This window comes from Symphodus melops (genome assembly GCF_947650265.1).
Source record: "Symphodus melops genome assembly, chromosome: 1".
Taxonomy (NCBI): Eukaryota; Metazoa; Chordata; class Actinopteri; order Labriformes; family Labridae; genus Symphodus; species Symphodus melops.
The window spans coordinates 9,475,921-9,502,761 of NC_136691.1; the positions used below are offsets into that span (position 1 = coordinate 9,475,921).

Consider the following 26,841-nt stretch of genomic DNA (forward strand, 5'->3'; position numbering starts at 1 on the left):
ATTCTGGGACACAAAAACACACACACACACACACACACACACGCACACACACGCACACACACACACACACACACACACTCACATGCAACCATTAAAAAGAAATTAGAGTGTATATGATGCTTATCAGAGCTATATTTAGCAGAAGCAAATTTGGATCTGTGTTTGTTTGTTTTTTTCCAAAGGCATGTGCAGCCATTTGAAGGATTTTATTTTATTTTTTCAAATTTCTGTTATCAGGCATTTGTGTTTGATTGCATTTTCTCATTATATTTTGGTAAATACAAAATGCATCAAGATTTGTGTGGCAGTCAAGCATACAGTCTGTTTTCTAGGAAAGCTTCAATGGGATCTGTTTTTAATCATATGAAGGTAAATTAAATATACGCCTAATAGTAAATGCATTAGAAGAAGAAGAGAAAAGTATTCATAGAAGATAATTGAATTTTGGGCACTTTTAATAAAGTTCATAAACTTTTCTAAACCTTATTACGACTCCTCATTATAAGGAATGAGAACACAGTTTAAGGATGTTTTTTTCTTTGGCTCACTAAATCCCAAAGACGTTGGGGAAAGGCAGATCTTCTGTAGAAACAGAGCGTGGCTCTTTGCATTGGCAGACAATCAATTTCTCGGACGCTGTAATGTCTCCTCCTAAGTCCCCTAATGATTTAATAAAGAATCATCATTCAAAAGCAGAACAGATTAGGTCACATTATAGTTTTCCCAGAAACATGGCTTTAGACTTAATAGAAAAAGAATAATGCAGCAAAAGTTAGATTACGTGAATGGACTGTATCCAAGGAGGACAGTACAATTTAGTGATCATCTGGCCCTTTTAGTATGTCTGGAGGAAAGTGACGCACAGGAGAACCAAATGAAGGATTAGGATTACAGGAAGAAATGGCAATATTCAGCTCTATTTTATCATACAAGTCAAAATACAGAATAAAGGATGTAATATCTGGATTATCTGAGTACATGAGGTCACGACACAGCAGTCGTGTCCTGGTTAATCTAGATTTGTCGTGCGAGGTTTGAGATGATGTTTGGACATGCTCTTCCTGACAGAGAACATTTAAAGTGGCCAATCAGACAAGCTCCATTAGATAAAGAATGGGACTGAGAGCACACAATAACCGTGGGAGGGAAAAAAAATAATAATCCTGCATCTCCACTTTCACCTTCCTTTTCTCATCTGCCTCTATCTCGTCTCTCTGCTCTATGCCTCGTTCTCTTCTCTGTGGTTGCTGTCTTTGCGTAGGTCTCCCTCAGCCTTCCCATTCATTCTGAATACCTTGTATTTCTCCCTTTACTTCCCTCTGCTCCGTGTTCTTCGTAGATAGGTCTGGAGGTCTTGTCGGCCCTGAGGAATATGAGAGGGCTGAGCAGCACAAAAAGCCGGGCCTTTGAACGCGTCACGCTTTATTACTTGCTTACACCGACGGTCTCCTGTGCTCCTGTTTACATACACACATGCCAGCTGCTCTTTCACAATGAGAGGTGGGTGGGGGGGGGGGATGTGAGGAGATATATGGAAATTGGTGTCTATGAGGTAGGGAGGGCTTAGGAGGGCTAAGTGCTAAAACCTGTCTTTTCTTCTGGGAGATAGAATGAGGAAGGCTAAGCCACTTAGCTCAACAGAGAGCTACTGATATCAGTGTTACCAAAAAAACAAAACAAAAGAGAGAGCGAACAAGTCCAGACAGAAAAGAAAGTGATGGACAGTCAGTGGAAAACAGACACAGAATAGGATGAAGAAAAGAGAAGTGGATGGAGGTTTACACTTGGACAAAAGCCGCTTCGCACTCTTTCCTTCATTTTTTCCCCCAGCCCTTTCCTCTACGTATTGATCTGCGTCTGTTTACCCCTGCATAAATGGCCGTAATAGCATTTATTAATCGCACATTCAATTATCCAATAAAGCGCCTTTGTCAGCATCCAGCTGATTAAAGTCATCAATCTGCTGTATTAAATTAACAGCTTTAAGATCAAGGAGGAGCAACAATAGAGTTTGCTTTTATGACCAGAGTGTAAGACCGGTCCAGTGGTGTCTTTTTAATCATTACTCAAAATGTTTCAGAGTTAAAACGTAAACGGAATAAAAAGGAAAAGAGTGATTCTATTAAACTCTAATCTTAGTTAACTCAGAAGTTAAAGAAGCCTAAATATGCTCAATTACCTTGTCTAAAGTGAGGAGGATTTAATAATCCGCTAAAGAAACCTTATTCATCATTGTGCCCGCATGATTGATTAGCACCATTTGCCTCTGAACGGACAGGTCGTAAAGAAGAGCGAAATGGATTAAACTGCAGCTGGACGTTCCCTTATCTCTCAGGCAGGGGGAAGGTTGTTTTTTTTTTTTAAACTTACAATGGCCTCGCTTCAATAACTTGTAATTGTTTCTGTCTGCTTCGTTTGCATTTGTTGGCAGCTTTGAAGTTTTTGGGGCGCGTGTGTTGAATGTGTGGAGGCCTGCTGGGTTAAAAGCTTTTTCTCTGTCAGGTGTGTGTCAGGTGTATACCTCGCAACATGTTACTGCTTTACTGTCCATTAACGCCTTAATAACGTCAGTTGTATAAAACACGGCAACATTAGAAACACAGTAACTTTTTATTTTGTATTACAGCCACATAATGAAACTTTCCATTTACTTTCAACGAACGTCTTCCTGTTTCATGTCAGTGAGCATGCACACTGGTTTATTATAAATTGAATGTTGTCTCTGCTTCCAATCTTTGCAATAATTTACTGGATTTGGGCAAATATGCTCTCCATGAAAAAGTAGCTGTGTCTTCTCAGTTACAGCCATCATGACAGAGGCAAAGAGACAGCAGAGGAGGTTTACAAAGCACAGATTAAGAGGAGTGACCAAACGAGTAAATCTGACTGGCTCTAAGTTGTCGGTGAGAGTGGATTGCCTTCTAAAGCCAGAGGTTTCTATTTGCAAAACATAAATCCTAATTCTTTATTAACATTGCCTTCAGTAGTGGCTCAAATGATTACGGTTTATATAGAATTTCACTTATAATGGTGAACCACAGAAAAGAAAAGCTCCCGGCAGCGTAACTATCGGGGCTCCCTCTCTCAGCTCTCATCTGCATCATCTTCACTCCCAGGCTGCAGATGTTTTTGCAAACTAACTGTCACAACTGACTGTACGCTACATGCTCGCACTTAGCTTTAGGCTGCAGACACGGTGCAACATTTAGCAGCTAGGGAATCGGATGTTCTCCTTAGGTGTTCATTCAGACGAAAAAAAAGGAATGAATCATGAAGGACACGTGTGCTGGAAAACGTATGAGGTTGCGGAATGAGAAAATGAGCGGCTGTGTGCCAAAACAGATCAGTAAAAGCGTGGTCACGATCCAATAAAAAATTTGTTTACTATTCCAAGAGGTCAGTAATCAGATGATTTCATGTTTGACATGGACATTTAGAATTAAAGACGTTTAAAAAGATTACTAATTTAACACGCACACATTAGAGGCTGCTGTCTTATTAGCAATCTAAAATCCATTTTATTGTTATAGCAGCATGAACACAACATTACAGAAGCACATGAAATGCATATTTTTTTAAAGAAAACATGAAATAAGCGGAGGTAATTGAATGTGCGTGCGCACGCATTATGTTTTCACTTTGCTTCACGTTACTATTTTCATAGCAGCCACATGTTTATGTCTGAAACCTAGAGGTGTGTTGTTTTTAGATTATTCAAAACAGCTGGCAGCTATAAATTAGCAAAGCATGTCAGATAGTTTGATGTTGAACAACAATCACCTGTCGGGAGCTGGCAGGTTGATGTGAGCAATTAAATTTTCAGGCTGAGGCCTTCAGAGGCTCCTTAATGAGCCGAGTTAAGGCATCAAAAATATAATTAGGATCAGATAGCAGAAGCTCAAACATTTTCAAGAAAACGTCTTAAAAATACTCATTAGTAGAAAATAAATAGGGTTGTTTTTTTTGTCAGTTGGGTGTGAAGGAGCTCCTTTTGTGTGGGTGTCTGTCAGGTGTTTTTGTGATGTTGAGAGCTGGAATAATGTGGCGTGTGCTATTTTGTCCCAGAAGAAGATGAGGGTGCAGTAATACCGCAGGGGAAGGCAGAGCTATCAGGGTTTTCGAGAGCGGGAAGAGGGATGTTTGGCAGAGCACAGAAAAGCTGTGTTTGTGATGGTATCTTATCTCCAAGGCTGCACAAGGCGCACGGTGATATGAGTTTACCATGCTTATGGCCACACATACACGGAGCTGGACACCAACACAGCCAAGGTCAAAGTCAGGAAAAGCAACAAGATAGGTGTTTCAAGTAAAGAGGGAGCTGCATGAGTCCTTTTCTTGCCTGTACATATTCTGACGTGTAAGAGGTAAGAAAGTCTTAAAAAGAAGACCTTCCCCTTTTTATCTTTCGTACACCTCCATGTCTTATCACTCTTAGACCAGCTGGGATTTTACTAGAAAGACATTTTTTTTTGTTTTTTGAACGTTTTTTTCTTCACCTGAAAGTAGAACACGTGTTTGATATTTCCCTCTCATGCTCCCTCAAAAGGTGTGTCCCGGTGTGACACTCTGATAACGTTAACGCGTTGAAGTTTCACACACACATACAAAATGTTTGAGTGTAGGGAAAAAGGTCTTTGGTGCTGTCTTCTGTCTGAACTGCAGGGAACTGGAAGACACACAGAGAGACTGTTTGTAACAGAGGGAACGACTTGGCTCGAACTTGTTGTGTTGGAATTTGTGTTTGACACTTTGAAGCTACTCAGCCCTGAATGTTTGGGGCAACACTACTGACATATATTTTAATGTAATGTGACAATAAGTAGTACAGTTACATTAAGACTGACAGCTCATAAAAAAAACAAGATGCGGAAATAGTAGCTGAAGCTTGCTTAAAAATGGCAAGAATAAATTTAAATAAACGAGCTCTTTCCACCCAGTTTGATCTGGGGTCAAGCTTCTTCCAATACTGTTTGAGAAAATACTAAAAGAAGTTGGAATAAAGGGGAAGATGTTGGTTTCACAACTTCACTCCTCGCCCACCTTTCATATCACTGCTCTACATTCCTCTTCCTCAATCCCCTCTCATTAAGTTTCTATTTCTCGAGGTTCCTCGTATGAACTACCTGCCCGTTATGTTCATGCTCGGGAATGCACTAGCATGAGAGTCGGGTTGCATCCTACATACCTGCTTCTCTTTTCTTTTAGCGTCTAATATTCCACTGAACTCATCCCGACGAGAAGTCTGATTGGCGTGAAACTTAATCAAAGTGTCCCATCTAATCAACTTGCCTCTCAGCGTCTTACGCTACATCCTCTCCTCAAAAAGCAATAACACACTCCGATAGGCAAATACCCTTTAAAAAAAGAAAAAAAGATAATGTTACATGCCATGCACACGCTTTCTGTCTGGTTTAATTGTCTTAATTGAGCCGACACACGGTTGACTTGTAAATTAAGAAGATCATCCGTCAAAGGCATTTTCATTTTAGTATCTGTTTTTCTATATTGCACAGCAATATATTGTTTTTTGTGCTGCACTTTGAGCTGATGTGCAAGAAAATGAGCAAGATATTTGCAGCTGCTTCTTAATGATTATTCTTGTGGGGTTATATTACCCTAGTAGCTCATTTGATTCGCGGACCGCTTGGATTATTTCACCCCAACCTCGACAAAGTGCCCTCACACCCTTTCCTTCAACCTCTGCTCTCCTCTCAGCGCTCTCAATCCCGCTGACACTCCTAACACGGCTGCTCTTTCCTCGTCTTCTCCCTCTTAACAAGCCGAAGACTGGCCAGAGTGTTTTGTTATGCAGCTATCGCACTAATTAGCCGAGGAGGGCTTTGTTTATTCCATCCTTAAACTGGACGTGAACATCTGGTTGTGCTCTTTATCCCAACATGTGCACGTATGGATTAATCATCATCATATGGTGTTTTTTTTTTGTCATATAATGAATATCAGAGCTAATTAAAGCAGAACTGGTTAATCATCAGATATTTTTCTGTGGGAAGGGAAGCAGTGATCTGGGCGCAACGCCTTTGTACAAGATGCATTGGGTTCATTTTGAGTTCATTTGCATGGATGATATCAGGAGAGCAGAGTCGCACATGCACATACCTGCAGAGGAAATGCATTAATTACGCCTTTTTTTTTTTCCAATTTTTTTTTCAAACCTTGTGCTGAAGTCGAACTCTGCTTGCAAATGCTTGTTCTTTCTCACTGATATGACTTATCCCTAATCCAGACTTGCAAACCGGACTGTTTTTATGTTTGAATCTGACCGTTATTGATTATAGAGATTATTACCGATACCGTTGTAAGGGAGACATTTACAGATTCTGTTACAGCAGCCGATGTAAATTATTTTTTTTGGCCTCTTCTGTGTAGATTTTCCACTGATTTACTCGAGAAAAGATACTCCTGACTTCTTTAGTAATAATTCACGTTATTTCACGATGTCACACTTACCTATGATGCTGTGCTCCATATGACAATGCAGAGAATAGTATAAAGTACGTATTAGAAACATCCCCTGCTCGACGAGCTGAAAGATAATACCATTTTTAAATCAGCCCATCTCCATAATGTGCTCTGTACAAAGTCCTTTCATATTGGCACATGTATATGTCATATGTTTTTTTTATAATCCTCACATATTAACTTGTTTCTTGTTTGCTGCTCTGCCTTTTTTTTCTTCCTTCAGTTAATAAACTCCGAGCTGAAGGAACGTGAGCACTTGGTCATCAGCACGTTGGATCAAGCCCGGACGTTTCTTGCCGACCAGCCCATCGAGGGTCCCGGAGAGCCACGCAAGAACCTGCAGGCGAAGACAGGTACATTTGCACTGTCCATCAAAACCTTTTCACACATTCACTCAAGTGTGTGGGAAAGAACTAGATGGAAATTATCATCAACATTAGAGAGCAGATCATTGAATTGTGCTCCCACCTGATGGAAAAATGAAAAAAACCCATTTTATGTATGAAAAATGTTGCTGGCACTCATTAAATTACTTCCTACAGTCCATAAGAGGAAATGCTCATTTTCAGTTTCTTAATACAGCTACTTCATTAGTTCCTGTTGCCTTTCGATCAAGCTGTGCTCTACCATGACCTGGAAGACTGAAAAGAATGTGCACAGATGCGTTGTAGTGAAATAGCACCTCTTACTGACTCATACAGTGTGTAATGTTGTTGTACAGCAGCATACTAAGACTTCCTGTACACTCACTATTCATTATTAGTTTCATAACAGTTTTTATAGTGTTCACCAATTTTACATCTGCATTATAAATGCAAAGGAAAAAAGGTGGGAAAAGTGTTATTTTTTTTGGGGGGGGGGGGATTATTGTTATTTATTTCTTGAATATAACACAGTAGAAAGTTTTCAGGAAATGGGCGAAGAGCAAGAATTCTGATGACATGCAGTAAATGCTCACGGCTATACTCAAAGCCAAAGGAAGTTTTCGATTAAATGTTCAGTGTCCTGCACCTGGAGGTCACCTGAATGCATTCCTAGCCTCCTTTCTGACCAGCTTGGAGCACCAGATCAGCACATTTTCTCATTCAGTATGGAACCGGAAAGCTCTTCGACATTCACTGAAGGCGTGTTGCATCAACAACCTATTTGCCCCATTTCTGAGGTCAAGTTCCCTCCAAACACCATTAACTTCATAAAACAAGCCAGTGGTAGTACTACCTACATTTTATCAGTAAATCCATGAATTTAATGTGCACTTACTCATTCAGCATTTTCGCTCAGACTGTTTTGGATGCAGCAGGGAAGTCTTGATTAAGTCAGCACATTTCCCTTTAAACCCGACTGTGTAAATAATTAAACCGAGCCGAGGGGCTGTGTAGGGGCGTGGCAGGACTTCAGAGCCTCCTTACTGATAGGCTTGTTGTCTGTGATCTTTGATACGGATATCAAAGCGTCGCCTCATTGTGTAAATAGATAAAAGATTTAAGATCGGCGGCTGCGCTCGCTGTTTAATCAAAGAGTGAGAAGAATGACACAGCAGTAAAGTCACAAACCACTGTCTTACATTCAGAATCTTTTTAAAGTGCAACTCAGAACCAAGCAGACCTGGTTGTGTGTATGCATGTTTGGGAGGGCAACCTGTAGAGGTGAAGAGTGTAATTCTGTCACGGCCCTTGTGAGGGGACCTTAGAACTCATGAAAGCAGCTCATCTTTCTCTGGAGGTGTAATGGGTATTCTGGGAGCAGTTTTCTCTTCTTCCCAGCCGTTTCCTCCCTTCCTGATCTGTCACAATTATCTCATCCTCTCACCTCTGCTGCCTTCTTCATTCCCTGGACTCTCTCTGTCTCTCACCCTTTTTTTTTCTTCCACGCTTAAGGGTTCCTTTCACAATGCCTTGACTGCCACTTCTCCCTCCCTCTCTGCAGTCTAGACCTTTTTTTTTTCATTCTTCTTTTTTTTTTCTTTTTTTTTTTATTACCATTTGCCCTTCTCTTCTCCCTCTTCATCTTGCGTTTTGCTGCCGCGGCTGAAATCAAACAAAGGATGTGCAAACAATGGGATGTAATTTGCAGGAAAGAGGATGAAAAGGGCCCAAGAAAGGCACATTCAGTATTACCTAAATGATCAGAAAAGATGTTTACAATGTCAAAAATGTGGGCAGATTATTTTTGGAAAACAGCAGTGAACCAAAGATGAGGACTGGTGTGTCTTATCAAAATTGACTGGAGACAAATGAAAATGAATGTAAAGCTCCAAGTTTTATAATATCACATTGATGAAAGTAAAGGTTGGAGAAAATATCATTTTAAAGTCCTTGTTGTACATGGTAACTAGATATGTATTAAAGAGAAACAAAGGAAATGAAAAGTGTCTTTGTCAACTAACTAACTTCCTAAATGTGACTTTTCCTCCTCTTCCTCCAGACCTCACCCCGGAGGAGAAGGCTCGAGGGTTGGCCCGGGCCATCCGCAAGCAGACAGGTGAGGTAAGGGAGCGATGGGAGCGTCTGAAGGGACACATGGGCGGCTGGCAGAGTCAGGTGGAGGGAGCCCTGGAGCGACTCCAGGAGCTGCAGAGCTCCATGGATCAGCTGGACCTGCGGCTGACCCAGGCGGAGGAGGCCAAAGCTACCTGGCAGCCAGTGGGGGACCTGCTCATCGATTCACTACAGGACCACATCGAAAGGACCATGGTGGGTCGGAGAGACTCTGAAGTCAGCGAGACACTTTCAAGACAGTTAAAGTTTGAAAGTGTAACTTTATAAAAAACCATCAGTGGTTGAACTCAGTATAAGCTTTAGCTAAAAAATGAACATTCATGATAAGTTTGTATAATGTTGAGACTAAGACTGTCACACTTTTTTTTGTGATTTTTGCAGCAAAAACAACAACATTAAGTTCTGATGTGCTGGGTTTGATGAGTCTGTTTCGTTTTTTGACAACACTTATCTGATTTTTAGGCTCTATTTCCCCCCCGAGTAGCCCAAAAAAAAAAAAAAACTACATGTTTAGTTAACAAGCAGCAAAATGACAGTGCTACCTAATAATAGAGTATACAAATAATGAGGAAGTAAGAGAAGAGGAGGTGACGACAACAAAGAAGACGCAGCAGCAGAAATAGTCAAATAGTGACGAAGCTAACTTATCTGTGTTGTCTGTTACAACACCACACATCTCACTGGTTTGGCTCCCTGTGGAATTGACACTTTAGCCAATTATATCTCTTCATATCCATGTCATGTAGGCTTCCAATCTCATAAATGTCTCCGTGATTAGATTTCCCTATGACAGCCAGAACACTGACGAAGCATGCGGGCGTGAAGTGTTTTTTTTTATTATTTACAGCCACCGAAGACGTTTTAGATTAAAATCATAGCTCAACAAAACTCAATTTCAAACTTTTTTGATTATCTCCAATCAGAGATTATGAGTTTAACACAGCGGGTGAGACAGATGAACTCCAATTAAGGTGAAATTACAGATACATTTGTTGTGATGACTTATATTCAGATAGCAGAGATACAGACATGCTCTTTTTTATGTTCATGTTATTGATGATGACATCTGACTTGGATATATATATTTTCTACTTGCACTCTGAGTTACATGTATACATGTTTTTGTATTTCACAGACCTATATTTTTGAGGTTATTTTTCTAAATTATTTTACGCTCAGATTTCTTTTATGTACAGAGCCGACTACCTCATTTAGTCACTTGTCATGCTCTAAGACTTTCTAGAATTAAATTAGACTTCCTTGAGTTTTTAATCCTCACATGTAAGTTTAACTTTCCACCCTCTTACGATTCCAAACTTTTGCTCCCCAGGCTTTCAAAGAGGAGATCGCTCCGTTCCGTCAGGATGTACGAAACGTCAATGAGCTTTCTGCGGAGCTGACGCCTTTAGACATCCAGCTTTCCTCCACTGCCTCCAGACAACTGGACCAGCTCAACATGAGGTGGAAACTACTACAGGTAGTTAAGATCCTGCTGTATCTTATGCAGATGTTAGAGAACACACACTCTTTTTTTGATTTCTCTCAGGTTTGACTTTTCTTCCCACTGCATTTTGCCCATTTAAAAAGCGTCTCCAGAACATCCTCATCCTCTTTCTTCATGTTCCTTCATTCTCCTACTACCTCCCCGTGTGTTTTTCATCACTTCTTTCTGTTTTTGTTGCGGTCTTTCAGTTTCTCTCGATCTTTCCATCTTCGGATTTCCCTTCGTGTCATCCAAACACACAGGGGACTAAGCGTTGTCCCTCTACCTGTCGACCAGATTTATTTGAATGCAGCTCTTGTTTCTCTTGCTGCAACACTTTGTCGCCGCACATCAATGGACACTATTTCTCACAGAACAACAGTCACATTCTTGGCTCTGCGTCGAGGACTCGCTCAGCGTTTCTCAGAGTGAAGCGTGTCTCAGGCCTAGAGGGAAAGTCGTGGGGAAGTCTCTGTAGAAGAAATCAGAAGGAAACGAAGTGATGTTTGTATAGAAGTATGAGTATAAGCGCAAAACAGTGTGAATAGAATGTCTTTTTTTTTTTTTTATATATCTCCTTTTAAATCAAGGTCAGCTATTTATTTATTTTTTAACCACGATTGTCTCTTTTTACATTTACAAAGAAAGACAAGACAGAGATATTTGCAGAGAAATGTGAAATCCGACTTGATTCTTTGAGCCTTCTGAGACGTTTGACCATGCGAGCTGTTGATGCCCGCGGTCCCCCAGCGGTTGGACGAGGCCTGAACACAGCTCAAACCCATCAGCTGCGATGGCCTAATTTCAAAGGAAACAAGGTGGCTTCAGAAAGCCTGTGATTTCAAAGGCGTCGTCATCAACCCCTTTCCTAATAGAAAACGTCAGGACAGTATACAGGAGTATACAGGGCTCAAATGTCCAAATCTTTACAACCGAAGTTGAGGCGGACTTTTTCCTACTACTGTAGCTCGCTAGCAGAACACACTGCGAGGAGTCCTTTTGAGCCGTGGTTAATAAACGTAAGCAGGTAATGGTATAAAAATGTGAGGGGGGGGTGAGCGATGATGTCGTTCACATTGAGCTCTGAGCTGAGTATTGCTGTTTTAAAGTCTTAACTTTTGGCCTCAGTCGTCAAGCTGTTGCATTTTAATGTTGAGTTTGTATGTCGATAACATCCTCAGAAACAGTCACCATTATTGAAGACTCATGCTCCTCCTCCTCCTCCTCCTCCTCCCCTTCATGCTCGTGACACCCTGCTGCCCCGCCCCTTAACTCAATGTAAACTGACTGAAGTGTCTTGAATTGTGAGAGCGCATTTGAAATAGATAAACCTGCTGTAAGATACATGAGTGACAGGCGAGTCAAAATCCTTATCTTCAAATTCCAAAGTCTTCAAATTCATATTCTCTGTACATTTTAATGAGTGAAAAAGTGCTGTGTGGACTTGTCTGGTATTCATTGTTGCTGTAGATTAAACGGAGGCTGCAGCAAAGCAAGAAAATGAGTTATAGAAAAAAACACAAAGTCATTCCTTTTTTCTGTGTGACACTGCCATGGAGTGAGATGAGGTAGCTGGGCTAATTTGTAGCCTTGTGATATTTTCTATGTATTATCCTGACGGACACTAATAGTCCTCCTGTCTGGAGAATGGCCATAACTCAAACACCGAGTCTGACGAGGGCAGAGTTTCAGGGAGCTGCAGTTTTTGGCCTCTTTGTTGTCTGCTTTTTACTTTCCTTTGGTCTGCTGGAAGGCGACAGCTTCGTTAGAAGATTTGGTTTTCTCATGCAGACAGCTCCTATCTTCCTTCACAATAGGACAGAGACCACAATAGCCATTAGCGGCCAAAAAGAACCCTGAGCTATTGGCCTTTCCGTGCCCGTTTCCAGGATCCCTGCGTGGACAGCTGTGACTCGGCTGCTCTAACACCTGATGTTTGTGAGGGAAAGAGAGTTTCAATATCACTGGCTGCCAATACTCTCCCGTTAGCCGGCCTGATGGAGAAAAAGAGACTCCGTGGCTGAGTCGGTCACAGCTGCACAGCCTGAGAGGTGAATAACAGCTCTGCTTCTTCCAGCTCTGTTACCCCAAGCTGTGAGAACATTCACCGACAGCTAGCATGACACGTGAAGAGGGTTTTTTCATTCAAAAGAAAATGGTAGTTACAAAAGGAACAATTTTATCAGATGTATGAAAAATATGGTTTTGGTCAAATCCAGGATGAGATGTTCACAGGCAACATTAGTCACATGATTCTGATCCAGTGTAACCAGTACTATCTTTCTTGTTTCTTTATCACATGACTACATTAAGTACGAACACAGCTTGGGTTCTTCTACTTTCTTCCATTTAAGCGACGTGTCCTTGTTGCTGACCTATATAACTTCAACTGAGGAAAACACAAGCCGTCTGCATGTTGCAGTTTTATTTTTTATTTATTTTGTTATCGTGATGATGTTTTAGGACTGTTTGAATGACATTGCTGTTATTTCGATGTGATGAAGTACATTTCATTTCTCAGGCATTTCATCTGCTGAAAAAGCATAAAACAGATGCTGGAGGTTTGGTTGATTTATCAAATGTTTCTGTACATGAAGTTCGCCCTCCCACTAGTCTCATTTGGATTAGTTCAAACTGAATTAAAACTGTGCTCTATCATTTAGGTTTAAGCTACATTTTTATTGAAAAACTTACTGTGATAAATGACTTACCTGTTTTCTGTAAGCTATTTTTGAGACGATATTCATACCTGAAGAAGAAGAAGAAATGTTTTTGAGCTCGGGTTTTTTTTACAGCAAATCCATCTCCAACTTAATTACACTGAAATTGAGTTCATTCCAACCATGACACCACCTCCAGTCACTGTTCAGTTCTGTTTCACTGAATTTAACTTCCAGGCCCACAGCTGACTGTCCCCTCTTCTGTCTGTCTGTGTGTTCATGGTTCAGGTGGCAGTGGAGGACAGACTGAAGCTGCTTCAGGAAGCCCACCGAGACTTCGGCCCCTCCTCCCAACATTTCCTCTCCAGTGAGTACAGAGACGATTAACCTCCTGTCGGAAATCTGAGCATTTCAAGGGACCTAAGTTAGTTTCCACTTACATGTTTTCACTTCCCTTTAATCTCTTCATGTCCCATCTTCTTAATCTTCAGCCGTACGCTTGTGAACGTGCGAACGTCTACACATACTCGTGCAGACACGGTTTGCCGACGAGGGATTACTTTTGAATAATGCAAGGCTTAATTACAGTCCCTCGCTCCTCTTCCTCCCACCGTCGAGTGGTCATTAGAGGAGAGAGAGGAACAGAGACGGAGCTGGAGAGGAAAGACCAATGCAGGCGTGTGAACATTAGACAAAACAGACGCTCTCTCTATCTATCGTCGTTTTCTATAATCAGAAGGCCATTAGCGGGGCCGTCTGCTCCACCTGATTTGAAAAAGAAAAAAAGGAAAGAGTCCTCCAAACACGTGAATTTTCCAAACCAAGCCCTGCTGAGATCAGGGCCAAATACAGACCTTATTCTGGCTCTCCTTTCATCTTACCCAGCACTATGACACTATCCATTCCATCTCATATTCGCTCTCATTACACTCGTCGCTTAATATTCCCAGAGGGATCAATAAAGTACAGCGTCCTTATCTCGCCCGATCCATCTCGTACATCTCCACATCTCGCTTAATCTCTTTCTCTTACTGTCTTTTCATCTCTATCTGAGCGTAACGCTGTGTCAAGGAGGAGGGGAAGTGGGAGGGCGATAAATCAAGCAACATTTCTGCTTTGTTTAGCACTTGAGCGCGTCTAAAGCCTTCATATTCCGAAGGCTTTAACACTGTTGGGTTGGTATTTTCAAGAGATTCCCTTCCTCTAGTTTTGCACCCGCAAAAAATATGACGATAAACACCTTTCCTTTTTTTTTAATCTCCTGCCTTTCTCTCGCTCTCCTCCCTCGCTCTGACATCCTACAAACATTTACTTTTCTTTCGTTCAGTTTAATGCACAGTAAAAGTGTTCCTCATGTTGATAGACTCTTTTTTTTATTATTATTACGGAAGTGTGTTGGATATGAGGACAAGCTCCGAACATTAAACGGATTACTGTGCTGCGTAGTAACTCTGTGTAATGTTTATTAAGATGGTGTGTTGATTTTGGCTGCTTGACTCCATATCTCCTATTTTTAATCTTTGTGTCTCTTTCTGTTTGTTCGCAGCTTCTGTGCAGCTCCCCTGGCAACGTGCAGTTTCTCAGAATAAGGTTCCATATTACATCAAGTAAGTGGCGAGAAATTGCTCCGATAGCCATCTTTGGATTTGTTGAAATTGTTTGCGTGCGTGTGTGTGTGTGTTGTTTGTGTCAGTGATTGCTGCACCCTGGCAGCCATTCGAGGCGGAGCAGTCAGGATATTTTATTTTTCGAAGACATTTTTATTCATCCCGTCTCCTTTATGAGAAGTTTTCAGTGCGTTTTGTGTGTAACCTCTCAACCTGCTGTGTGAGTAGAGAGCACTTAAATCAAAGAGTACTTTCCCTGTCTTAAACTGTTTCATTTGACTAATTCTTAGAGGCCTGTAAAGAGCAAACTGCTTGAAGAGACTGCAAAGCTTAGTGAAAAGTAAGAAAAATGTACAACCGAGTTTTCTGAAGCTAGGTTGTATTTCTCTCTGTAGTCCTTTCCTTAACTCCCTTCGATTCACTTCTTCATTCATATTTTTGATCCAGAGGTTTGTCGATTCGACTGTAGATATATAGGGTTGAGTATAGGATGTTACATGTTTGTCTTTTTAAATAATAGAAAATATTTTCTTCATTTTGAAGGTCTGTTATTTTTCCTTCAGTTGTACGCTTGACACAACAAGCTGTACTTATGTCGCTAGAAACGGCGTCTCTGACTGAGCCGGGCTGTCTGCCCTATCCCACACGGTGGCACCTCTAACTACTTGTGAGGGAGAGCTCTGCATAAAGAAACATGTATGAAACATAAAGTTAAGGAAGCGGCTTCCTGTCCATGTAAACACAGAGCTGGGAACCACAAATCCAGATGGAAAGGGACATCACTGTCTTTTGACATGTATTTACAGAGAGTATATTACATTTTTGCTTTATTCATATTTTCAATGTTGAACACTGTGCCTTGAAATCATCCCTCTTAATGCCATGTATCCATCTTCCCCGCTTATTTAAAAGGAGGTACAAAGGGCTGTTTTACCGTACTCAAGGGATGCGACTTATATCGGCCCTCTAGCCCTCTTTCATTTATCGTAGGGCTTGAACATGTGGATAACCTCCACACTAGTGAAGAAGGCATCAAGAAGTTTTCATAATTTCACCCATGACATGGGTTCAAATGATCCATTGATTATGAAAACGTTTGCCAATTATCTGTCTGTCAAGTCGAAATACTGCACCAGCTCAGCTTGAAAATGCCTCATGAAGCATTTATGGGCCATAAGAGTTAAAGGCAATCAGACCAACCAAGGATGAGTGTGAGGGTGTCCAACTGCTGTGTTCTTTTCTACGGCAGACTCCAGTTTGAGCAGAATGAGTCACATGGTGATGAGCTCATGTTTTTGATTTAGCAATTTATACAAAAGAATCAAAGTTGACTTTTTAATATCCCATAATCTAAAAGCTCTCTCTTCAGGGAATCTAACTTTGAAGTCCTTTTAACCTCATCACATCAAGCTCTGACCTCTAATGACCTCTCATGTACATACATCATAGAGATGGTCAGGCAGCTTTTGTTCCAACTTTATTCTTTGCACGTCCAGCATTTATTTCTCTACTCATTAGTAGCTGCTTTCTGTCCATTTGCTCCTGTGTGTGGATTAAAATGCAAACGGTTTCACCTGCACATTTCTCATTCAGCCCAACATTAGCACCTCTTTTGGAATAGATAATACCTGGCTAAATCCCAGGACAGCTTCCACGCTGCTTGAACAGTGACTAACACAACTTTAATTCGATGTCTAACCTCCCATTCCAGTTTCTGCCAAATCATGCGAATGTATTTCAACCTTTTCTGGATATGTGTTGGTGGAAATCGAGACAGCTTATTTGCAGTTCAGGAGATGTCACCTCCAAAAGTTTGAGGGACCTCATTATCCAGAAATCATGTTACCTGAGTCAACAAACTGCTGACTAACAAAACCCCAGTGCACTTTTTTTGTCTTATGGTTAAAAAAAAAAAAAAACTTTGGGTAACAGTTAAAGCTCTCTTTTTCTATTCCTCCTCTTTCTTTGTTTCCCACATTTCTATAGGGATACTGTTACTGCCTAACTCTGTGATTTAGGATGGTCAAATGGGTGTATTTTGTAGGGCTGCCACCTTTAATCGCCTTGTGCTGGGAGTCGAAATGTCACTGTCCCAAAAAAGAGTAAATTGTGGTTAGTCCCTCTTGTCTCCCTTTCCACAAAACAACCTTACGAAGCAGCCACAACGTTGTACAATAAAGCCTTAAAGCTCTCCAAATATTGTGTTGTACAAGATACAAGCTGCCAGTTTAAATTGATTAAGGTCAAATTTGGTTGATAAAGATTTAGACAATTCAATGTTAATTTGTGGGGAGTTCAAAATAGCAGTGTTTCTAGGCAGAGAGGAAAGAGAACAGAACTCAGACAGAGAGAAACGGATTTAGAAATAAGTCGAAGGGAGAGGGACACCTGTGCCTGGCCAGCAGTCTGGTACTGGGGTGGGAGGGGGGGGATTTTAGATGAAAGCCTGAGACAGCAAACATTTCAGAGGACAGGCTTATAAATTCAGAGTCAACTTCAGCCTGTGATAACAGATGTGCCAGCCCAAAGGACCTTCGGCGGCCCACTCGCACGAACAAAACACCTGCAGAAGAGCAATTACACGAAACCAGACACACACGTACTGTAGAGATCCACGTCCTCATGCTGGCAAGGAAACACTTTCACACATTACCAAACATGCAAATAAGCTGGCACCAAACACACGACCGTCCCATTGTGAGCTCATACCATATGTTCTGTTGACGCCTCTAGCTTGGTTGGACCGGGCTTTTGTTCTCTATCTCGTTCACTTTAACCCCTCTGAAGTAGAACGAGGAGAAAAAAAATCAGTCCTCTTTTTATCTTTAGTGTGTGGCTTTTATTTTGAAATGCAGATCTTTTTCTTGACACTGCTACCTCTGGTCACCTCTCTCACAGGCACAAAGTTAGACATGCTGCCTGGTGCACACTCGCACACTTAATTTGCAGCTTTGGAAACTGAACTCTAGATCCATCTCCAAGACTAATCACAGGTCGCTTTCAGTGCCGTGACATCCTTGGGACACCCGCGTCAGCCTGTGACACATTCATTTCCTTGAACCCCTCCTTGCCTCCCATCTCCTCTTACCAACTTCTTCTTTTCTCAGAGCAGACAAAAGGTCCCAGATTAAAAGCGCGCCTTATCCAACACCCCCCCCCCCCCCCCCCCCCCCCCCCCCCCCGGAGTGAGGAGTTCAAGCGACATATTGGGGTGGGAATCAAATGGCTTCACACGATGTTCTGTGCCTGCTGTCTCATGCTGGCAACGTCGCATGCCTTCCCATTTCAGCCGCTCTGGCACTTCTAGGGGGGGCTCACAAGCCTTGAGGCTTTGTGGGAGGAAATTAAGCAAGACTGCATCTCAGCAAAGATTAGAAGTGTCCTCTGCATTCAGAGCTTTCCTGTCGCTTTTTGTCATGAAACATTGGGCGGGATGGGTCCCTCATAGACAAGCCAGCCTTTCTATACATGGGTGGGCGTGATGCTACTTTTTATTGATGTCTTTCTCACACAGGAACATTTACTTGAGCAAAGTTTTTGAAGAATTCAAAGCTGCCTTTACGAAAGTTTTAAAGCAGGAAAGGTATTACTCTGAAAGGAAAGGGCTTACTCTTTTCAGGGCAAAAAAAAAAGAAGAAGAAGCAGAGGATAAGAGGTGAAAGACAGAAAGACAGAAGATGTCAGGCGGTGAATGCAGGCACTTATCACCTGTCAGACACACTCCTCGAGAAGTCTGGCAGGGGGCTGTCACTTGCACAAAAAAAGCTTCTAATATGTTACTCTGAAATTTGAGTCAGTCTGTCTCTTTTTTAATTCCGATCTGCAGAAAGTCACTTTTACGCACACTCAAGATTCTGACTCAGTTTAAAAACAGACAAACTCCCAGCAGCAAACAGGCCTGACAGATATTTAGGGATGATACTGAAAAACAATTCTGATAGATAGATGGATGGATGGATGGATGCTTATTGGGCTCAAAACCAGCAACCAACAGAAATCTCACAATTGTGCCCAACTGATATTTGTTGTGTGTTGGAATGACAGAAAATTGTGGTCAGTGCAGCAGATAAGAAGTGACTAATGAGCGAAACAATCTAACCATCTGTTGGACTCCGCCGCAGCTGGAAATGGCCACATCACAGAGAAATTGCAAAAGAAGTTGTCATGATTTTTGATAAGCTTAAATGTTGGTCTAGCACGGTGGTTACAGAATGTTTTCAGTATTTTGTTTTTTCAACAACAGCCACACCTGTTGGGTCTGAAAAGGTGCATTACAGTCAATGTTAATGTTACACTGCAAATCAAACCACCAGTTATACATTTGCATGTGTAATAAGCCTCCCACAGGACAACAAAAAGATCGCTCAGACATTACAAAGGCAATGTGGTGACGGGAAAGGACGGTCGAACCTGACAATTCAAACATTCTCATCATGGCGTTCATGAGCTGTGGATATAAACACACACGCTTCCTAATGTTGGTGTTGATGGAAATGCTGCCTGCCTTATGTTGTGTATAAAACTACAGTAGAGATTTGTTATTGTAGTTGGTTGATTATATGTCCCATCATCATGCCGGCTCTTTGTTTTGTCTTTGATGAAACCCATGAGACTTAAATGATAAAAAAGTTGAATGACAGAGGAGTTACAGCCTGGACAGCAAGAACCCTTCCTTCAGGTTGAGTGTTTTTGAACAGTAAATATGAGCAGATCACTTTTCTACATTTATTGAAACCTTGTCCTTGTAGTTTCTCAAAATCAAGGAGCATGTCTTCAGTACAGAGAGGTCGAGGTAAAAGCGTTGCCTCTGTAGGTGCAAAAGGGGTCACCAGTCTGTACGGTTGCAGCATAGTGATGAACATCTCCCTGCCATTGCCATGTTTTCTCTGTCAGCTCTCAGCTTCACTTCCTGCTGCCTGTCAGAGCCGTCGCAGAAACCACGGGGGAGCCTCTGCATTCAAAACTCCTCTTATTTCAAAAAGACCCGTCTTCTAGAAATCTCCGCAAACATTCCGAGCGGATCTGAGCGCGGCTTCTGACAGTGATGCGCCTTCTCAGAAAAACTTACACACACACACACACACACACAGTCATATCACGGCCAGCAGATTCATCAAACAGATGCACTGATTCGAGCCGCAACTTGAGTAAAAGTCAGATTCTTGCTGATCTCCATTGAAGCCGGCCACGTTTGATCAGGTTGGGTTTTTTTATTTTATTTTTTGCGTGGGTCCTTTGAGTTGCTTTTCCAGTAGATTTAGTTTGTTTGTGTTTCTATGCGAGTATGTGTGTGTATGTATGTGAGGTTTCTTTCTGAAAAAGAAATGCACACTGGAAGTTGAGGTTCGGTCTACTCATACTTGTGTTCCACGGTAGATGGTAGGTGTTCATGTAGGTGTTTAAAGACTCTTTGTCATTCATTTTGTTTCTGTGTTGAAAGCCGTTGATACTTTGTGCACACACTGAATGATGTTGATGAAAGTGATTCAAGCTTTGTGTGCCTACCTCTACATATTATGTGATATATATAATTCAGCTAGTATCTAGTGTGTGTTCTGTTGTGACCTGACCTGATGTGTTTTGTGTGTGTCACAGTCTGATATTTCTACTCTTTGTGTTTTCCAGTCACCAGACACAGACCACCTGCTGGGACCATCCAAAGATGACAGAACTCTACCAGTCACTTGGTAAGAAACACACTCTGTAACACTCGGTATCTTCAGTCTCCACCAACTGGGAGGTAGAAAAAGTCTTGACAATCTTGTATTAGGGTCAGTTTATCCAAAGCTTTTGTTGCCTTTGTTTTAAGGTTATGAATATCTATACTGTATATCTCACATCTCTTCCTCCACTCTAAGAACAGGGCTGGTAAATCAGTATTCACAGATATAGTTTCAAATGCAGATTAATCATTACTGCTCACCGCATTTAATGTGGACTGATGTGGAGATAATGCGTTTCTGTTGAGTCTGTTCGACCTGACAAGAGGTGTTGATGTTCAAGTTTGAATCTGTCAACATTGTGACAGCACCACCAACACACCTCCTTAGCTGCCTTTGTATGGATCGAGGCAAACACAACAGAGACATATTTCAAACTGAAATCCTCCTGCCGTCTGTCCTCTAAAGTTTCAAGTGCTTTGTAAAACCAAAACTACTTCCATTAGAGTCATAAAAATGCTCACAGCTAAATATATCTACAATTTAACTAAACACACACATCTAACTATGATCTTCAGCTGCAAAACCTCAGATTGCATATTTTACACTTCATGAAAGGAGGCTCTGAAATCAGCCTGATTTTACAGCAAGGGATAAAAAAAAAAAAAAAAAAAAAATGTTGTGCTCATTTGTCTCTGATCTTCTTGATTTACTTTTTATATTAACATGATGAATATTGCACCCTGATCTTTCGCTCTCTCCTTGACTGCCTGTTCATATCCATATACACGTGTCTCTGAGGGGAGGCCACTATGACTTGTCTTTAATGAGCTGCTGGATAAGTAATAAGCTGTGAAACTTTGGGACAGGTTAGTTTCTGTAGGCTGCGGGCTCAACAAACCGCACCGGCCCCCACTGAGACACAACTCACTAGCCTGATTACACAGTCCACATTAGCCCACCCCTCCTTCACTCTGTCATCTCCACAGACAATAACTAAACAAAAAGTCAGCTTAATTGGGGACACGGGTTGGGATTATGTCGCCCAGTAGGATTTTTTTGTTGCACTTCTGATTCTGATTTATATTTTTGTCTGTCTATTTTTATCCGTCTGTTACAATCCCTGCTTGTAGCCGACTTAAACAACGTGAGATTCTCAGCGTACCGAACGGCGATGAAGATCCGCAGACTACAAAAAGCACTGTGTTGTAAGTTAAGACACACACACACACACACACACACACACACACACACACACTCTCATACATAAGTTTATACCTACAATCTTGATCTTTCGTCTTTTGAAGTGTGGGTGCAACGCGGGGGGATAGCTTAATGATTGAAGCTTTGCCAGAACAGCACAGGAGCCGAGGAGTTTTTGGCCTTCAAAATTGCAAACACACGCTTAATATATGTGTGTGTTTGTGTGCATGTGCATGATTTGTCTCCATGCACGGCCACAGCTGGTGCTTGTTGTAAGCCTGTTGAGTGCAGCCTCATTTGATGTGCACAGGTGGGACTTTTTCTGAGCTTGAGAGCGTCTGTTTTCTCTTTATAATGGAAGCTTTCGCTAAAGGTAGCTATTATGTGCAGTCTCAGGGGGCTATCATCCCAATCTACCCGCACACACACTCACACACACGTGCACACTGCAGGTGCACGCAGACTCTCACTTTTTTTGGTGAGATTTCGCACAGCGTAGCAGCATACACTCAGCACAGAGTAATAGCAACTGTGACAAATGCAGACTATTATCCAGCTGTTGACATTATTATAGCAACACACACTGCGAGCACACACGACTCATTTAGCCTGCTATTGCTGGAAATGTGCCTTGTGCACGTGTGAAATAAATGCTTCCTAAAGCTGTGTGTGTACCTGAATAATCATGAATATCAAAGAGTGGTGTGGTCTCTGTTGGTTTTTAATGAGTTCGGGTGATTCGGGCACTTTACATTGCTAACTCATTTTGCTTCTCCGATCGCTCGTGTGTGTTTGTCACATGGATGAATCAGCCCGAGCAACTTCAAGTGGGGGGCATGCAATTCAATTTCACCCGTTAGATTGAAGAAGTCACAGCGCAAGAAACACACACATATAGGCACACATGCAAGGGGGGGACACAAACAGGAGGAGGATCAACAGTTATTAGTTATTAGCCTGGATTCATGTGGTATTTATGCTTTGGGACCTTCCTGTGCCTGCACAAGTGTTGTGTGTGTCATAAACTGTGTGTGACAGTATGACACACACACACACTCATGAGAAGGATACTACGATACGACTAATTGGGTTAAGTCTGTGCCAGGGGGGCTGGGGACACACAAATGAGCATCCAGCTTATGTGACACAGACTCTCAGCTTCATCCGTTCGTGAAATGAAAAAAAAAAGAAGAAAAAAAAGACCCAGAAAAAGTAAAAGTTGTGCTGTTGAACAGAAACAGCTGTGCCACTGTGCCTGCTCCACATGGATGCGCCACAGTTATTAGTGCTGTCCCGGGATCAGGGGGTGACAAGGAGCGAGCAAAGAGGGCAAATGAGGAGACCTGAGAAAGGAGAAGCTGTGAGAGGAAGGGGCTTTGTGAGGTGGAGCAACGTTTAAAACAGCTCGTTGAAAGGCGTTAGTGTCATCCGTACACAGTACAGTCTTTATGCCTCATGAGTTTGTTCGATACACATGAAACAATAAGATGAAACCAGTTCGCTGAAAAGCACCTTTAAAGCAGATTAAACATTGTGTAATTGTTTTACTGCTTAGCTGTTTCGAACAGAGAAGAGGTGAACTCTTTGACCTCTTCAGTGGACCTTAAATAAAGCTCTGATTACGAGTCTCATCAGGATATGTTCTTTCCTCTAATAAGTCTGAAACATTGTGTAAAAACACAGTGTCCCTAATGCACTAATGTTGCGCTTATTCTACCCATGATTAGAGCAATAAATAAATCCTTTGCTTTAAACAATGGTTCCTTTTGTTTTGCTTTTTTGCCCTCAGAAACAAACGACCTCTTTGTTTATTTGTGACGTTTAGATGTGTTGCCTGGTCAGTCCAATTGTAGAACCAGGCGGCTAGCCGTTTCCCTCTCTCTCCAGTCTGTGTGTACAAGCTAAGCTAACTGCAAAAAAGGGGAAAACAGTTTGCAGGTATATGTGAAAAAAAAACCAAATATATTGAGTGTGGCTCTGGGAGGGTGCTATCACGTATTAGCATGTACACTAACAGGTAACAACTCTATAAACGTATGAAGTCTGATGTGATCCTTTTGAAAGCTGCTGTCAGTTCAACTTCTGATCAAAGAAACTGCACAGCATGCACAGAATTACATAACCATTGGTGCGTTGCATTGTGGGAAAACCGTGTTTATCATCAGCACATTAAAAAAAAGACAAGCTCAAGCAGGGACACACAACATCTTCAAAACCGTTTGGAAAGTATGAAAGTGGGACGCAGACATTATTTTGTGCGAGTCAGTTTATTATTGGATTATATTTTTTTAATGCACTGCTGGATTATTTATCTGTTGTTAATTAGAGACGACCAAAGAACCATGAATTGTTAGGTTTGCATTTCTGTCTGTGAGTGCTGCTCAAAGTGTCTTCATATATAAATCTGTATTTCATGTGTGTTGTTGATAATGGGGCTGATCACTTGGTTACATAGTGTCTGATGCTTGTACATTTTCTCCCTGTTTGTCTTTTAGTGTTCAGATTTCTCTCACGCATTAATATTTCAGCACAATGATCCGTCTGTTCACTGTCTGCTCTCCTGGCAGACTCTCACAGTTAGCTGGTTTTGAACTATTTTGGACAAAATATCAGTCAAGTCTACACTTTTGAAGTGCTTCTATGAATAGGCTGTGCCATTTTCAGCTTCCTGCTCTGTTCAGATTTTTTTTTTTGGCACTTCTGCTGAAAGCCCAATGAACAAGCCTGAAAGGATACTAATGGTTCTAGCCGTCTCGTTTTCTTTCTTTTTGTCTCCTGTCATCCCTTATATGATTTTTTTTTTAACCAATTTTTCTTTGTTCCCTCAGTCGGTCCTGTTAACCTTCCTCTGCTCTCCTCCATTCTTCATTCTCCCTTTTCTTTGTCAATTCCTTTTATTTCCATCTCATCATTGTCGCTCTCTCTCTCTCTCTCTCTCGCCTCCTTTTTGCACAGTGGACTTGCTAGACCTCAGCGTGGCCCAGAACACCTTTGAGCAGCACAAGATGACCAACAACAATCAGCTGAAGACCGTTCCTGACGTCATCAACTGCCTGACGTCCATCTACGACGGCCTGGAGCAGGAGCACAAAGACCTGGTCAACGTGCCGCTCTGCGTCGACATGTGTCTCAACTGGCTGCTTAATGTTTACGACACGTATGTATGCAAAATGTTTGTCATTTAGGACCAAGCATTATTTCCTTCAAGCTCCTGTGAGAAGCTGGTTATGAAAAAGAACCAAAATAATACTGGTGACTCTGAATAACCCAGTACAGCAAACAAGATCATTAACATCATTTTTTCAATGTGTGAATTTAAAACCACTGACACAGACTAGATGTCACGTCAATGAGTTCAGAGCTGAGGACTAAAATCGAGAGGGTTTACAAATGCACTGGACAGATCAGCAGCGAAAGAAGGGTTAGAGCTTTGTCCACAGGGGGGCGCAACGATCAACACGACCTGAACGTTCCTCACAGGAGCTTTAACTGACTTTATGTCAGATCTTTAAAGCTTTCATTTTTAGAAGAGTTAGTCCCATAGCGTTATTGATATTTGCCCCTCTGAAATGTGATACCAGGCGTTCACCAGTCGTTACACCGTCAGATACAATAACCTGTTAGGTAAATGACTGTGTGACAAAAACAAACGACAATAAAGTGGAGCTTGCAGAAAGTTTTATGTTATTAAAGCAAACAATATTTCAACAGTCAGTGTTTTTCTGGCAATGTCATGCATTTTTTTTTTTTTTTAAACTCCAAAATAGCATTGAATAATCTCCTATTATAATACATCTGATTGCAAACAAATATCAAAGGTGTTGTATCCTGTTATTTTCTGTAATCTTACTTCCCTCTAATTAACTGTCATCTGAGCATTATGAATATTTGATCAATATTTACACGCTTGCTTTCTCTCTGCACATCAAGACATTTCCATCGTGCCATCTGTGGCAGAAAGTCCCAAAGTTAACATACAAACGGCGGCTTCACACTGTTTGTGTACGATCAAACATGTGTATGGCACTTTGTTCAAATACAGCATAGATACACTGCCTAATTGCATGTGTGCATTTGCTGTAAACCAATATGCCAACTGGTGTTGTGATTGTTTGTAGATACACAAGAAGAAGGAAAAAAAACAAAACAATCCCAGATCCAACAGCACTTCTCTGCTGTAACAGAACGCTCACACACACACTTGAAGATTCTCCTCTCTCACAGCAAATAATGACTTTCTGTCACGGCCGTGGCTTATAATTCACATCTGAACTAAAGTGAATACACATAAACATTGTTTGTGCACAGATACACACCCACAACGAATATAACTGAGTCTGGGCTAATGTTTGATGTATCTGTTTATGTGTTGCGGCTGCAGTGGCCGCAGTGGGAAGATCCGCGTCTTGTCAATGAAGATTGGTTTGCTCTCTCTCTCGAAGGGACACCTGGAGGAGAAATACAAATGTAAGTGCACACGTGAAGAAGGGATCTCTGCGGCTGCACACGTGCGTTTAAACACACGTCATCTGTGCAGGCCAGCCCAAGACCAGTCTGTCCCATCCTGCATTCCCAGCAGTATTCCAGGATTTATCAAACTCACAGAAATAGACAAAGCGAGAAAGAGAGAGGCAGGAGAACAGGTCTTATAATTGGATGAGAGACCTCCTACACCCCCCCCTGTTCTTTATTTAATTTTCTTTTCCGATATATTTTTGAGGATTAGCGAGCGTGGATATAGGCTTGCTGCTCTGGGAGGAGACTGTCATTTTGGGCTTTTCTGCCCTTTGTTTCTGCTACTTTATCTCCCTCTGTCTATCATCCTCTGCTGTCACGGCTCACACCACCGTTCATCCATCCAGCGGTGCCACTTCGTCTTCCTCTGTCCTATCTTGCTCACTTCTCCTTCCCCCTCTTTCCTCCGACCGCTCTTCCTCCTCCCTTTCTTTTGCCACAGCATCCCTGGGCTTATTCGTTCCACTGGCAGTTTCTATTAGCCTGAGAAGGGTATCACGTACGCTTGATTGCGCCCTTCCTCCTTTTCTCTTTCAGAATTTCATTGGCTGTCAGCGGTGTGCCTATAGCTACACTTTGCAACACGCGCGCCTAACCAGGCATGCTGCCATTTGACGCTCTTTTTGTGACGGCTGTGTATGTCAAATGTAATCTTTTAGGAGAAAGACAGGAATTTGAGAAGTGGGTGCAGATGACAGCAGAGGTGTGTGTTGAAATGGGGTCACTGCTGGTGTA

At 41.8% G+C, this 26,841-nt stretch overlaps 1 protein-coding gene across 9 annotated transcripts in view; it reads left to right on the plus strand.

Moving 5' to 3' along the window:
• The window catches only part of utrn (utrophin), a gene marked incomplete at its 3' end in the record, with an annotated part of 174,280 nt that overhangs the window by 109,806 nt on the left and 37,633 nt on the right, over window positions 1–26,841 (plus strand). For all 9 annotated transcript variants that reach the window (XM_079360729.1, XM_079360723.1, XM_079360725.1 and 6 more), the window contains 9 exons: window positions 6,704–6,833; window positions 8,905–9,173; window positions 10,309–10,455; window positions 13,410–13,488; window positions 14,668–14,728; window positions 20,354–20,415; window positions 21,522–21,596; window positions 24,547–24,748; window positions 25,973–26,058. In XM_079360729.1, coding sequence (XP_079216855.1) covers window positions 6,704–6,833; window positions 8,905–9,173; window positions 10,309–10,455; window positions 13,410–13,488; window positions 14,668–14,728; window positions 20,354–20,415; window positions 21,522–21,596; window positions 24,547–24,748; window positions 25,973–26,058 — 1,111 coding nt within the window. The remainder of the gene's footprint in view (window positions 1–6,703; window positions 6,834–8,904; window positions 9,174–10,308; window positions 10,456–13,409; window positions 13,489–14,667; window positions 14,729–20,353; window positions 20,416–21,521; window positions 21,597–24,546; window positions 24,749–25,972; window positions 26,059–26,841) is intronic.